At 45.3% G+C, this 14,922-nt stretch overlaps 1 protein-coding gene across 1 annotated transcript in view; it reads right to left on the reverse strand.

Annotated features, from left to right (window-relative positions):
* LOC136942398 (voltage-dependent calcium channel subunit alpha-2/delta-1) overlaps positions 1–9,285 on the reverse strand; it is a 43,435-nt gene extending 34,150 nt beyond the window's left edge. The window contains 3 exon segments of the mRNA XM_067235287.1: positions 2,225–2,341; positions 4,722–4,803; positions 9,197–9,285. Coding sequence (XP_067091388.1) covers positions 2,225–2,341; positions 4,722–4,803; positions 9,197–9,285 — 288 coding nt within the window.
* Between the last annotated feature and the right edge of the window lie 5,637 nt (positions 9,286–14,922).

The raw sequence follows: 14,922 nt of genomic DNA on the forward strand, positions 1-14,922 counted from the left end.
TGAGTGGAAGAATACAGCAAACTACAACTGAATACATGCTGCCATAGTATAGTCATTGAAAGGGATTTAATGAACCCAAATTCAGTTGAGGCACACACATTGTGTGCGTACGAGAACTTAGAAGCAGACCTATTGTTTTCATCTTCTGCCTGCATAACAGTTAGTCAGTCAGCCAGTCTGTCTCTTTCCCCCCTCTCCTCCCTCCATCTTCAAATCGAATACATAGCAAGGAATAGGATAACTGTGCCCTGGGGTTATTCAAAAGGAGAAAGGAATGGGTCAAATAAAGAAGTCACAAAGGACAGTATGGAGGGACTAATAAATAAAAGAGTGCAGCGATGATGAGCTTCCTCGTGAGACATCATGTCAGCCATTCCTCTCCTCTCTCTCTCTCATTCTAGCTCTCTCTCTCTCATTCTAGCTCTCTCTGTCTCTTTCTTTCTCAAGTCAGTTAGTTGTATTGTGTCAAGTCAACGGCTTCGACATCGGGCACATGATGCCTGTGAAGCCAGTAGGTTTATTTTCCACTCCGGTGGAGTCTGTATGAGTGTGTGTGTGTGTGTGTCAGCTGGGCTGTGAGTATAAACAAGCTGATGTTGTCTCCAGTCAAATAACAAGGACCTGATGGCCTTATAAATGTACCTCTATCACTCTCTGTATGAACCTGGCTAGCAGCTCAAAACACTTCCTGCTTCTGTTGAGGGAGTTTGTCTGACCCAGTTCTGCTCAAAGGAATACACAAGTGTGTGTGTGTGTGTGCTGTGTGAGAGAGAGAGAGAGAGACGAGAGAGAGAGAGAGAGAGAGAAGAGAGAGAGAGAGAGAGAGAGACAGAGATATAGACAGAAAGAGAGAGAGAGAGAGGAGAACCTCCCCCAGGGAGAAACTGCTCATTATCATGAACTGTTCACAACAGAGATCTGAGTCGCCCATATCCTCGTTTTTTTTCTCCCTCCCAACCCAGGCCCTGTGTGTTCAATCTGACATCTCACCCCATATTACCAGCCTCTCTCATCGTCTATCGTGGCTCCAGCAAGAGAGCAAACTTGTGGAAGCAATACCGCGCCCACGCACCACTAGCAAGGCATTAGCAACCCTGTGAACCTCACAGGGAACCACTCTGTCCAGCCCCACAGCGTGTTTCCTGCCAGGCATCCCTATCTCCAGAGCAGCCTACTGTATCTTCCAGAGCAGCCTACTGTATCTCCAGAGCAGCCTATTGTATCTCCAGAGCAGCCTATTGTATCTCCAGAGCAGCCTACCTCCAGAGCAGCCTACTGTATCTCCAGAGCAGCCTACCTCCCAGAGCAGCCTACTGTATCTCCAGAGCAGCCTACTGTATCTCCAGAGCAGCCTATTGTATCTCCAGAGCAGCCTACCTCCAGAGCAGCCTACTGTATCTCCAGAGCAGCCTACCTCCAGAGCAGCCCTACTGTATCTCCAGAGCAGCCTACTGTATCTCCAGACCAGGCCTACTGTATCTCCAGAGCAGCCTACCTCCAGAGCAGCTTACTGTATCTCCAGAGCAGCCTATTGTATCTCCAGAGCAGCCTACCTCCAGAGCAGCCTACTGTATCTCCAGAGCAGCCTACCTCCAGAGCAGCCTACTGTATCTCCAGAGCAGCCTATTGTATCTCCAGAGCAGCCTACTGTATCTCCAGAGCAGCCAACCTCCAGAGCAGCCTACTGTATCTCCAGAGCAGCCAACCTCCAGAGCAGCCTTCTGTATCTCCAGAGCAGCCTACTGTATCTCCAGAGCAGCCAACCTCCAGAGCAGCCTACTGTATCTCCAGAGCAGCCAACCTCCAGAGCAGCCTACTGTATCTCCAGAGCAGCCTATTGTATCTCCAGAGCAGCCTACTGTATCTCCAGAGCAGCCTATTGTATCTCCAGAGCAGCCTACTGTATCTCCAGAGCAGCCTATTGTATCTCCAGAGCAGCCTACTGTATCTCCAGAGCAGCCAACCTCCAGAGCAGCCTACTGTATCTCCAGAGCAGCCTACCTCCAGAGCAGCCTACTGTATCTCCAGAGCAGCCGACTGTATCTCCAGAGCAGCCAACCTCCAGAGCAGCCTACTGTATCTCCAGAGAAGCCAACCTCCAGAGCAGCCTACTGTATCTCCAGAGCAGCCTATTGTATCTCCAGAGCAGCCTACTGTATCTCCAGAGCAGCTTAACTCCAGGGCAGACCAGCCCCCAGAGCAGCAGCTTTCTGGAACAGCATACCTCCAGAGCAGCAGACCTCTTCAGCAGGAGCTGCTCTATGTTCCTGGCTGCTCTGGCCACCAGCTCCTCAGCGTCGTTAGGCTCCACAGAGTACAGGCTCTGGTTGTCCAGGAAGATCTAGAATGAGGGAAAGAGAGGCAGGATGGAAGAGAGAGTCATGAATGGAAAGATGGTGAAAGGGGTGGGGGTGAGAGAGGATACGAAGAGAGCCATAGGGGGGAGAAAGAGAGAGACAGATAAAGATTAGGAAAAGGATGAGAGAGAGAGAGAGATAGATACAGTACACAAAGAGATAGATCAAGAAAATGAGGGAGAAAGAGAGTAAGCGAGAGAGTGAGAGACGACACAGTTTATTGTATTGCACACTGGTGAGATCTGTAGTGTAGTTTATTAAGATACAGAGCTTTTACTTTGCATAGCCTCGTCCTCATGGGTTTAATTTTGGGGGCTTAAAGGCAGGGTAGGCAAGTTGCGCGAAGCTAGCTATTTGAGCTTCTTTTTGACATGATTCAAACCAAAATATCCCACCTCCTCCCTTCAAAGCCACTCCCACAAAACTACAGTAACGGGCATTGATTGGAGGGGCAGAGTGCGCGCAGGTAGGTAGGTAGACAGACAGGTAGCCCGTCCAATCGCTTAATGATTGATCGTGTTTATTACAGTATTGCGACGTCCACAGATGTCGGAATGATTTCATATTACCGTCAAACCTTTATATATATTGGTTGCTATCAAGACCAGTGGCGGCTGGGAAGCCCCCCCAGCCCCCGCAAGGCGTGGGGCCCCCACGCCCTAAGGGCCCCACCCTGCATATCAAAAAACAGACTAGGCCTATATAAAAAATATATATATAAAAAAAAACAAGGAAAACACTTTGAGGGCGCTCATTTAGAGCCCCAAGTTTCAACTGCCAGGTAAAGGAATTCCGTAATGTAGGCAACGTAACAGATCTAAATAGGCTAAATAGTCTCAAAATCCCTGAATCTGGCAACAATGGCTTTTGCGTATCTTACGTGCCTTTTGGGCCATTACGCCTATTGAACGCGCACATTTTAAAAACGCTAATCATTAGGCTACGTTCTGCTTGATGACGGTGCTCAAAAGCGCAGCAATAAACTGTTGTCTGAATAAGCTCGAGCAAAACACCCGAAGATTACACACTTATTTAGACCAGCCAGAGAGGAATATTATCAACATCTCCAGACGAAACACTACCGCAGCCGCAGGTAGCTAGCAGCAGCACGTCTTCACCAGCAACCAACAATAAATATACTTGCTTAGCCTACTTATTGGCAAGAATAAATGTTTTCCTTTCCTCCATTGATTGTGTGTTATTTCGACCATGCTATCCTTGGTGCTGAACTATCAGAAGGCTAGTGCTGTCTTTGGTTTTGAACAATGATAAATGTGTGGCGGCCTGCGGAAACTTCACATCGTGAACATTTGGGTCTTTCTGGGTATTATACATATTTGGAAACTACAAACTATCCTGAATACAAATATGTTTAAATCACTCAGATATCTTTATCACAACTGAAGTTACATCATTTTAAAGTTGACCTGTGTCAATAAAGTGATAACCGAGAAAATTGCATTCCACTCCACTTTCATTCTAATTCTGTGGCGAATGTGGAAAGTAAATCCTTTTGTTCGTAATCACGTTGTGGATGTAAATGTCAGTTTAAGTATAGGCTACATTAATAACTTCTCAGCAAGTTCTTTTTAAGTTTAACAGCCTGACTTCATTGATCAGTTGTTTGGGGCTGCTGCAGCACTCAAAAGAGCAAGCAAACTGAGCATTTGATTTGAAATGGCTTGGAAATGTTGCTGACATGTCCAAAAAACGTTGAAATTAACAGTTTTTCAGAAGCTATACTTTTTGTACATTACAATGAAGTTTAGGGTGTTAACTATAGAAAACATCAAAAATCTAAATTTTGACAGAAAACAATTTTCGATCTTTTATGGCTTATAGCCAGCAATGACCGCGCGGCCGCGACATCCGACGGGTTTCCGCAGAATGCCACACAAATAGGCTGCTATTGTGCTTTTGTTTTGTTTTTTTAACAGAAAACAATTTTCGATCTTTTATGGCTTATAGCCAGCAATGACCGCGCGGCCGCGACATCCGACGGGTTTCCGCAGAATGCCACACAAATAGGCTGCTATTGTGCTTTTGTTTTGTTTTTTTAACTTTTTTATTTCTCTCACATTGGTGAATATATTCTATATTTAAAGGTAGACAGCAATGTATAAGATAGGATGGAGATACATTTTGAGTGGATTTAGGGGAGGGGCCTCGAGCTCCAACTTTGCGGGGGGGCCTCTGCAAAGTCCCGGCCGCCACTGATCAAGACGTGAAGTTACTTTCGTCAAATATGACAAAAAGTGCTTCTCAACAACATTGCCTTTAATTTAACCCCAAGCGTACAAATGTGTGCATTAACTGTTCAACATGAGGCTTGGTGATGGAATTAGCCGAGTTCAGAATGTGTACCTGTGTCAGACTCCTTCCAGCGCTGGCTGTGTCTGCCAGTGTAACCAGCTCTTTCTGCATTTGGTCCACCCATTCTTTGATCCTAAGAGATAAACACAAACAGCCATTAAGTTTGAACTCACATTACAGACAAGGATTGTATAGGTAGAAAAGATCAATGACTGAATGCTAGCTCTGTGCTCAAAGAGTCTACTTCCTGAACTATCCTCACCCATTACATTTCATCACAGTGTCATATTATTGACCAAATAAAGTAGCTCTATGGTCTTCACCTTCACAAACCAATCCTAGCCTAAGTGGTGTTGACTGGCATGATTCGTGTATTAAATCACAATAATGTGGTTAGACCATGTTGTTCCCCAATCTCCTTGCGGTCAATATCTTCACAGCCCTATTAAAGCTCTCTGGGAAGAGTTTGGTGCAGGGTCAACCAATCAAATACACATCACTGGAAACAAACACAATGTCAGCCAATCAAACATTGTGTCAGAGAGTTCAAACCCAATGTCAGCCAATGAGATTACTTTCTCAAAGTTCAAACACAGAGTCAACCAATCAGATAAGTGTGTGCGACAGGCTGTGGGCAGTGACAGAGATGTGTATGGACAGGATCTGAGCAGTGCTGTGTGGAAGGTGTGTGAGTCGGGGCAGAACCAAAAGCCTCCTCTCCATATCAAAGAACCGCAAGGCCAAGAGACCACTGATCGGGTTCAGGCTTGGTTCCACTGCCAACCCTGATTACAGGCCTGGAATCTTCATTGCAGTCTCCTATCAGACTGTCGGGAGAAAATGGTACTTTGATTGTAGGATTGCATATATGGCTTTGAGTCCGTGTCTGTGTGTGCCGCTGTGTACAATGATAATTATAGAGTGAGGGTACGACACTAAGATCACAGATCACAGATGGAAGGCTTTCTATAGCAGGCCAGTCAGTCACTGGAAATAACAATAGATACGCCCATCTGTGGCTCCTGAAGCATTGAATGAGTCAATGTGCACACAAACGCACGCGCGTGCATGCACACACGCACACACACACACACACAGTGCACGTACAGTAAACACACACATACCCAGGGGTGACAGTGACATTCATATTGCATTAAGGGGGTGGGGGTCGGGGGTGGGGGGGGGGGGGTGGGGGGGGGGGGGCAGATGCTCTGATTGCCATGCATACTCATTCATAGACCCAGCCACGCGACTCCCTGGCGGCCAGTAGACAGATAAGCCATCTCACATACACACGCGCACAGATGCAAACAAGCGCATTCCAAAAATGTGTCATTTGCAGCCGCTCTGCACACAGCCGCACGCCGTAATGAGTGTAAAGTCGGTGTGCGACTCTGAATGAAGCCGAGGAGCGAGGGAGGCAGGGCGGAGGGAGACCAGCCGGAGGGACATATCACAGACAGAGAGGGAGAATACGCGAGAGAGCGCGTTGAAGGACGAGAGGAGCGACGGAGGAAGCCCGTTTGAGTCATGAGGATGAGGAAAGTGGGGAGCCTAAAGAAGGGTCAGCCATGACTGCTGTCCTTCCATCTCAAGGGGACTGGGATTACGGAGCAGAGGGCTGGGGGACTGGCTCCTAACCACTTTGTTACCGATTGGGTCATGACGGATTCTATTACTAGTAAATAAACCAATTGGAATGCACTTATAAATTTGTTATGCTCTCTGCTAATGTAATGTAATAAAACAATAATTGGGCACTTTATAACACATTAACAGATACCTGCTCTACCTCCCTCTCTCCAGACTCAGTAGACAGAAGACTGTAACCTGAGTAATTCAGTGAGCCTTGGCTGCCTAAGCTCTAAAGCCCTGAAGCCCTGAGCAGCCAAGATGGTGTGTGCGTGGGTGTGTGTGTGTCTGTGTGTGTGTGTGTGCTTGCAGCCAGAGGTTTAGTATTCAGAGAAGCCAAGCAGAGAGCTGTCTCAAGGGACTGGCCTCTGTGCAATCTACTGCCTGTGTGACTGTATTTCTATAGAAACACACTGAAGAAGAGACACAAGCCAGAGTGAAAGAGTGTGTGTGTATGTGTGTGTGTGTGTGTGTGAGTGCCACCCTCCCTCGCAGGATGAGCCATTTTGTCAATGGCTTAATGACATCTGTTTTGCCCACAATTTTATTCAAGACCAAAGATTTCTCTCATCAATGCTGAATTCTAAGAGCGATGGAGTGAGAGGGAGAGAGAGGCAGGCAGAGAGAAGAAGAGAGAGACAAGTGTGTGTGTGTGTATGTGTGTGTGTTCGTACTGCTCTGTTCTGAGTGTTTACTTAAATGAGGCATGTAATCCTGTTACAGGACAACACGGGATTACAGGGAAGGAGGGGTGGGGGAGGGGGGGATGAGAAGGGAATATCGGAGAGAATGCAGGGGGTGAGGGAAGGGCCGGAGACGGGGAGAGAGCACGCTGGTTACTCAACGGCGCTGTGAGGACAGTGGGGGGATGGGGGGGGGGGGATGGGGGGGGGGGGATGGGGGGGGGACACCTGTGGTGCCTCCCGAGATATGCTGCACATTACGCTGTGAGAACATGCAGATGTATGCACTCATCGTTATACTGTGTACAGATGCTTGGTGAAACATTGATGTAGGATCTTCTGTGTGGATCAAAGATATGGAACCACCGGGTGTGCATGGTACATGGTACCCTCGCACAACAGTTCCATCATGTCTTTTTAGTCTTTTAAGACTGGAATTTTCACTTCCAGCTTCAGATCTTTTACCCTCTACGTGAGATGTTTTGTGTTGTGCCATTGCTTTTAGTCCATGCACGGTAGAGAGCAATTATAGATGGGCAAAACACTGAAGTTGTTGAAGATCATTTCACTTTACCCCCCAATCTGGCTCTCACTGCCGAACAAAATCAGCATTGAATAATTACCCACCCATCCATCCATCCTTCCACCCACACACACACACAAACACACAGAGACAGCAACTGGGTCAGACAGTGGCCTACATTGTTCCCAGAGTGTGTGTGTATGTGTGGGTGGGTGGGTGTGGGTGTGTGTGTGACAGAGTTTCTGTGGCAGTATTACTATGGAGAGAGAGAGTAATGAGTTGACCCATACTGGGCCGGTCCCTGAAGACCTTGGTGTTGAACTACAGTCTAATTACACATCATTACAGAGACAGGCAAGCTCTGAACTCAGCGAGCCCAGATCAACAACACAACACAGCATTAACCTACCAAACAAACAGGCTACACAGCAAGGAGTCAGCCACAATTAAAACTCTCTGTGATGTGCAAGTGCTCTACATGGTTTTAAGTGGCTGGAGAGGGGAGACGTCCTTAATTGGGCTTAAATGTAAGAAACAGCTAACAGTTTGCTCATTAAGTCTCAGTGTGTTCAGTTGCAAAGCGCTACACCTCAGCTATGGTCAATTAAACACACCAACTTCAAACTCATGCTCCTTGTTTTCATATAGGGGCAAATTGTGTAACCCAGGTCCTCCCAGTCTATTTTTTACATCCATAACAGCATTACACCCATGAGGCTGCCAATGGGACGCTGTGGTGACATTTACCTATCCTGCCAGCTTTTCCCTGTGTTGCATCCAATTACGTCCCCAGTGGAATCACTGAAACAGCAGAAGCCAGGTTCTCAGGGTTGAGTGAAGCTAACTGATTACAGAGCAGACAGTGTCTATGTGTTAGCTTTCATTAGCAGCCAATTAGAACCAAGAGGTGCAAGATAGGTCTACTTCTGTGGGATACTTCCATTTGAGGACACCATGCCTGCAGGCATCAGAATCCCCAAGGTGGAAACAAAAGCCAACACACGGAGGAAATACGGGCTAACTGTCCCCTGTGTGTCATATGATCAAACTAATTTCAAATTTTAAAATATCAAGCACATTTTTTATGAAACGTTTGGACTCTTTTTAATTCACAATGGGTAGTGTGGCACAAATTGAAATGTAAATTCATCTTGATATCGCATTCTAGTAAATGATTGTATTCGTTTACAGTATTTTGTATTCTTATCAGCCCCCTGCCTATTGAATGGCGTTAGATATGATTGTACCTAAACAAGTTCCTTCAGCCTAGCGCTGCAAGTGACGGCCGAAACCTCACGACAGGGCGCATGAGACCCCTAATTAATCACTCCAATGAAAGCAAACACACAATACAGACACGAGGGGACTATAATTTAATTCTCTCTCTCCCTTTCTCTCTCCCTTTCTCTCTCCCTTTCTCTCTCTCTCTCTCTCTCTCTCTCTCTCTCTCTCTCTCTCTCTCTCTCTCTCTCTGTGTGTGTGTGTCACTTTTAATCTACCTATCTATCTCTCTCACACACGCGCGCGCACATTTAAGCGATTAAGATTATACGTAAAAAATAAAAGTGACAAGGTTATCACGAGTGAGAGTTGTCCAAAGCCACACGTCATTTCAAATACAATAGCCAACAGTTGTGACTGACAGTGCATGTGTCCAACTATGAATGAAAAAAGGATTAACCACTTACATGAGCTGAGTAGGGAACTGCGATGAGAGACACCTATCGTGCCTTAACAGCAACAAAAACAGCAGGACTTGTATTCTAAAGGTATCCATTGTCCGAAGGAAACTCCTCGACACACAATAACACTGCGCCCAGTCCCTTTCACTGACTCCCACCGATGAGTTAGACCGGTGTGTGTTATCCACACCGGCCGAGCAGCGTGTGTGTCACACTTCTAGAGATAACCCAACCCATACACCAATAATCTGATCAACAGCCATGCATGCGCTTTAACAGGTGCCGGTTATTTCTGTCGCTCGCTCTGCAACGTGCGACGTTGCCTCGTATGTTGAGATGTTATGGCTGTTCCATCTAAAGGAACACCTACTATAGGGAGACTAGAACACAGAGACAGCTATATCTGCGCTCATCTCTCTCTCTCTATCTCTCTCTCTCTCTCGTTCTCTCTCTCTCCCTCTGTCGCTCTCGCTGTCTTTGTCTCTCTGTGTCTGTAGATGAAGAGAGATAAAGATTTCATCGTGGGTGTCCGAAAAGTCTATGCCAATTACCGTCAGTCTCCCTGGCAGTGTGAGAGACAGCTGGCAGACCTGCGGTGCTTGCCAGTGACACAGTGATGGACTATTGATTCTGATTCTGAACGCAACCTGTAGCTGGCCATGAGAGAGCGAAGTGATGGACAGTAAAATTTCAATCTCTCACAGTGCCATCCATCAAACAGGTTTTACTAGATTCATTACCATTATAGCACTATGAGGTAGACCACCAATAAATATTCCACAGCTCCCCCCCCCCTCCCCAAACATAGATGTTTTATTTTTATTTTTGCATTAGGCTAATTTGTTACAGTGCAGTGTAAACAATTTGTGGTAGGATACAGCGCAGGACGTATAGACACACATCAAAAGCAGATCAAACAAGACATTAGGACAGCAACAGGCTACCAGATTTCTTACAAAGGAAATTTACATTTAGTCATTTAGCAGACGCTCTTATCCAGAGCGACTTACAGTAAGTACAGGGACATTCCCTCCGAGGCAAGTAGGGTGAAGTGCCTTGCCCAAGGACACGTCGTTTTTGCACGGCCTGGAATCAAACTGGCAACCTTCAGAATACTAGCCCAATTCCCTAACCGCTCAGCCACCAGACTGAAATAAATGAGTTTGTCGCTCTGTTGGTTCTGATAATGGTCTATGATCTATACCTCTGACCAGAAGGGAGTGGCCTTTCGGTAGATTCGCTCACTTTGGTTGCATCCAGTGGTTGACATCTGTTTTATTACTGCCTACTGGTATTACAGACTCAATGGGTCTGTCCTGTGTCATTGAACTCCTCAAATACAATAATTCCTGTAGTGGCTGCTTCAAAACATTTATGCTCGACAATTGCTGGCTTGCTCCCCCAAACTTGTTAGTACGCCTGCATTGGTCCTAACATTTTGAAATATAAAAGCTGATGCAATGCATTGGGCTGTAAAATGGGTCTTTTCCCTAGAGGTCACTCCCAATCTCAGGGTCCACCCACACCATGTAACCTACCTGTCCACTGAAGAACATGACTGCTGTGGTGGGGAGGCAGGAGGACGTGCCAAGGCCATAACCATCCTCAGACTTGATGGTATGCCACTGTGATAAACATCGTAATGTTCCTTCTGGCTGAAACTGTGCCAGTGTAATTGTGAAGGTCCATAGGCTATTACACCCAGTCTTATCAGTCGAATGTTTCATTCAATTATTTAACAAATTGAATGCTTTTAGTGGCTATGTGAGTGTAGTGTGTGTGTGTGTGTGTGTGTGTGTGTGTGTGTGTGTGTGTGTGTGTGTGTAATTCAGGCCTAGAAGGCAGGGCAGGGCAACGCAAGCGGAATGCTTGGGGATTTGGTTATCAATCGTTGCTTGGCAACCGCACATCTCTGATGTCCTCTTCTCCCAACCCTTTCTCCCTCTCTCTTTCTCTCTATTTCTTCATTTCTCTTTTTCTCTCTATCCTTTGCACTTATCCCTTTTCTCTCTATCTAACTGTCCCTTCTCTTTCGGTTGTGCTTGCAAGACATCAGATGCACCATAACTGTTGCTTAAATCGAGTGGAGGGAGAGACAGGAAGGAGAGAGGGGACAGAGAGAGAGGAGGGAGAGAGAGAGTGGAGGGAGAGAAAGAGAGAGAGATAGAGAGAGGAAAGAGAGAGGAGGGAGAGAGAGAGAGAGGGGAGGGAGAGAGTGAAGGGAGAGATAGGAAGGAGAGAGTGAAGGAAGAGAGTGGAGGGAGAGAGAGGAGGGAGACAGTGGATGGAGAGCATTGACAGAGGAATAAAAATAAGGAAAGGGGGGGAGGACACTGAAAGCAACACAGACAGAAGAGGGAGTTGAAAGCAGGAATGTAGATAATGTAATGGCGTAGGGCTCAAGGCAGGAATCTGAAGGCCCTAGCAGACAATGGACAGACCAGGAACATCTTTTACAAGGCTAGCCATGGAGAGGTGCTAGACTAATGCTTGTACCCCTCTGCACTAGAAGCTCATTCTTTTTATCTATCTACAGTATCTCTGGCTCACTCTCGCTTTTACTACTTTCTCAATCTGGGCACTGTTTTAAAGATCTGAAAAGGGCGGAACTCGGCCGCTGTTGCTATTATACCGGTGGGATAAATGACTCCTGCACCCGACACAAATCTAAAATGGGTTGGTCTGAAGTAGCTACATTACTCGTAGGTTTGGTTTGAGCGTAACGTGCAATAAACCAATCAGAGCGTCATCTCACATTCCCTTTAAAAGCAGGCGCGCTTGTTTCATGGCGGATTGCTTATATGATGGCGGATTTGCCAGGAGCACGCATGGTAAAGGTGATTTCGCAGTCTTCAGAATTTTGTTTCCTGGTTCTTGACTAACAACCCACTTCGTCATGTGTCCTTATATACCTAGCCTATGTGTCTTGCCACTATTGGTCAAACAGGTTTGATCCGTCATTACTGCAATTAGCCTGAATAATTTGGGTAAATGTGTACGCTAGATTTATGCCTTTTTCACATCTTCATGGTTGACACAATGATTTCCCTTGTGTGGTAATATTTTTCCTTGTAATTATGTAGGCCTATGGTTTGCAAAAATGGGAACTGCGGCACAGACCATAAAATACCATCTGAATAACGCACCACTGACTTTATACTAGCCTACGTTTTTCCTGGTCTGTGGCGGAATTGTTTTTTTTGCACCAGAACACGCCTCCTCTGTTTGCTGAACCGCCCCCGGGAGCGCATGTTCTTTCCCTAATTTACCGACGTGCGTCTGTGGAGGGAAAAGTCCGCTGTGCGATGGGTGCAAAATAGGAATGATACATGAGTCAGTGTACAAAGTAAATTTCGCCGGGTGCAAGATAGTGCCTTCTATCTCTCTCTCACTTCCTCTCTCCCCCCTCCTTCACTTGCTATCTGTCTCTGATTCATTAATACAAGAGGTCATCGCTGTGCTTTTACAAACATTATTAATACAAGTATGAACACGTTTAATTTGCTATATTTAAGTTATGCTATAATTTATTCCTGGAAATGTAGCTTCGATGTGAATCAAAATAAACTACACCTCGGGGTCGATGTAAAGAATGCAGAGTTGCCTGGGCTCAGGAAATAAATATAAACTATTTTGTCACTGATGGTGGAGAAAAGCTCAGAATTAATGGATGGGCAGCTCAGACAGACATGGCTCACTGTTGCAAGGCTGCTGCCCTCTGCTGGCACAGGTATGCTAGTGCAGGCAGGAGGATTCGTACAGCAGCAGTGTGGTGGGATACTATTGTGACTGAAATGTATTTAAACATTTTACAGACCTGTGTGAAAGACTGTAAAGGGACTTGCGTTGGAAACGATTTAATACAGGTTGCAAAGAGGAAGAACACCCTCCCCTCCTCCTTTTGAGGAGCATGCAATAGGACTCATATGGTGGCAACTTATTCCCATCTCTACATCATATCCAGAACACCATAAAAGTGTATTAAGGGTGTATTAAGATGACAACTAAGGTCATGGGATACTGTATTACAGTGGTGCCCCCCTCCACCCCAAACCTTTCACCCCCCCAAAACAGCAGCTCATCCATAGGGTTAAAGTATCAATTTAACCCTATTGAAGAATGTCACTCTTAATGGACATTAGGGTGAGATGGCTTCTGTCCCATTACATCAGCTTTATCCATACCAGCTTCTGTGTGGATCTTAACCTGTTTTTAGCAACACAGAATGGCCGCTGTCCTTTCGCAATTGTCATTGGTCAGGAATTGAAGGAGAGTGATCTCCATGTTTTGGGATGCTGACAATGACACCCCCCATTATATCGGGAAGGAAATCTGTTAGACCTCTTGCACACATAGCTTACGGTAGATCCCCAATTTTTGGTGTGTTCGCAAAAATCTCAAACCAGCGGAAGATCCTTCACTCAAGTTTTAACCCTCGTGCTGCCTTCGGGTCACATGACCCAAAGGTTCATAACCAACCATCGTTGTGTTTACCCAATTTTACCCAATACAAAAACAAATAAAAATAATTTTCTTTTAACCATTCCAATGTGGGGGGTCTGAGACAGCCCGACAGTTAAAAGAAAATGCTTCACTTTGTTTTTGTATGAGGTAAATTTGTCGCAATACGACGGTGGGTCACAATGACTGATGGGTCAGAATGACCGGAAGATAACACAAGGGTTAAAGGAAAATTCCAGTGGCAGGCCCTTTTTGACACTAGTCCTGAAAACTGTACAAACCAACAAGCCATGCATCTTAGGGTTAATGAAACAAGGGAGTCTTATACAGTTGGTGCACACACCAAAGAACATAACATCAGGACACCTTAGCATGTGGAATAAATCTCTTTTCTATATTTATTCTTTAGACTCAAGGGAAACAGCCGATTTTTACAGCACAATAATTTGCATAATATCTCAACACATCCTGTGTACAACCACAAAACCATAACGCTAAATTCTTTGTTTTTACACTGAGTGAAAAACAAGACAATTTTACAAGCATAATCTTTATATAGTACAGCATACGTCCGATAAATGTACACATACTCTCTTTTAAACATAATTCTGGAAGCAAAATATATTGACAAACCATCAACAAAAACATGCAACATCCAGTGTGAACAGAAAGTTGCAGACAATTATTGAAGTTCAGTAGATATTTTTTCCCTTTATGTTGATGCAATAATCAGTGTCAGGATTGCACAGATACCAGTGGGTTGACAACACACAGTGATTGACTTCCCTTTACACAACTAGAGACACATTTATGTACAGTCATAGTTAGATTTTTATGTTTTTTGACACTCACATGCTCAAATCTCAGACAATATAAACATTCATTCTCTGTAGAAAATAAATACTGTATGTACACTAACTCAGTAACTACACCACATTCACACCCCACACGGTCACAGACATGGTTGCATGAGTTCACATTTACTAGCAACATATATCAGAACAAGCCTGTACTATAAGGAGGAGTTGAACAGTCTAGTCTGGGGGTTCAAAGAAGGCGTTTCTTTTCCTTAGACTGAAAAGTATGGGACATGTAATGGTGGTGAAACCAAAATGTTAGCCCCCATCGTAGGCAATGCAAACGCTTACTTGTCAATAATTGACATCGTATTTTTGTTTTGTAAATTATTTCGTTTTGCCACAGAAATGCACAGTACTGTGACTATTCCAGTAGTCCTCCATTCACCACAAAGAACATGATTCAATATTATT

This window comes from Osmerus mordax, chromosome 4, assembly GCF_038355195.1.
Source record: "Osmerus mordax isolate fOsmMor3 chromosome 4, fOsmMor3.pri, whole genome shotgun sequence".
NCBI lineage: Eukaryota > Metazoa > Chordata > Actinopteri > Osmeriformes > Osmeridae > Osmerus > Osmerus mordax.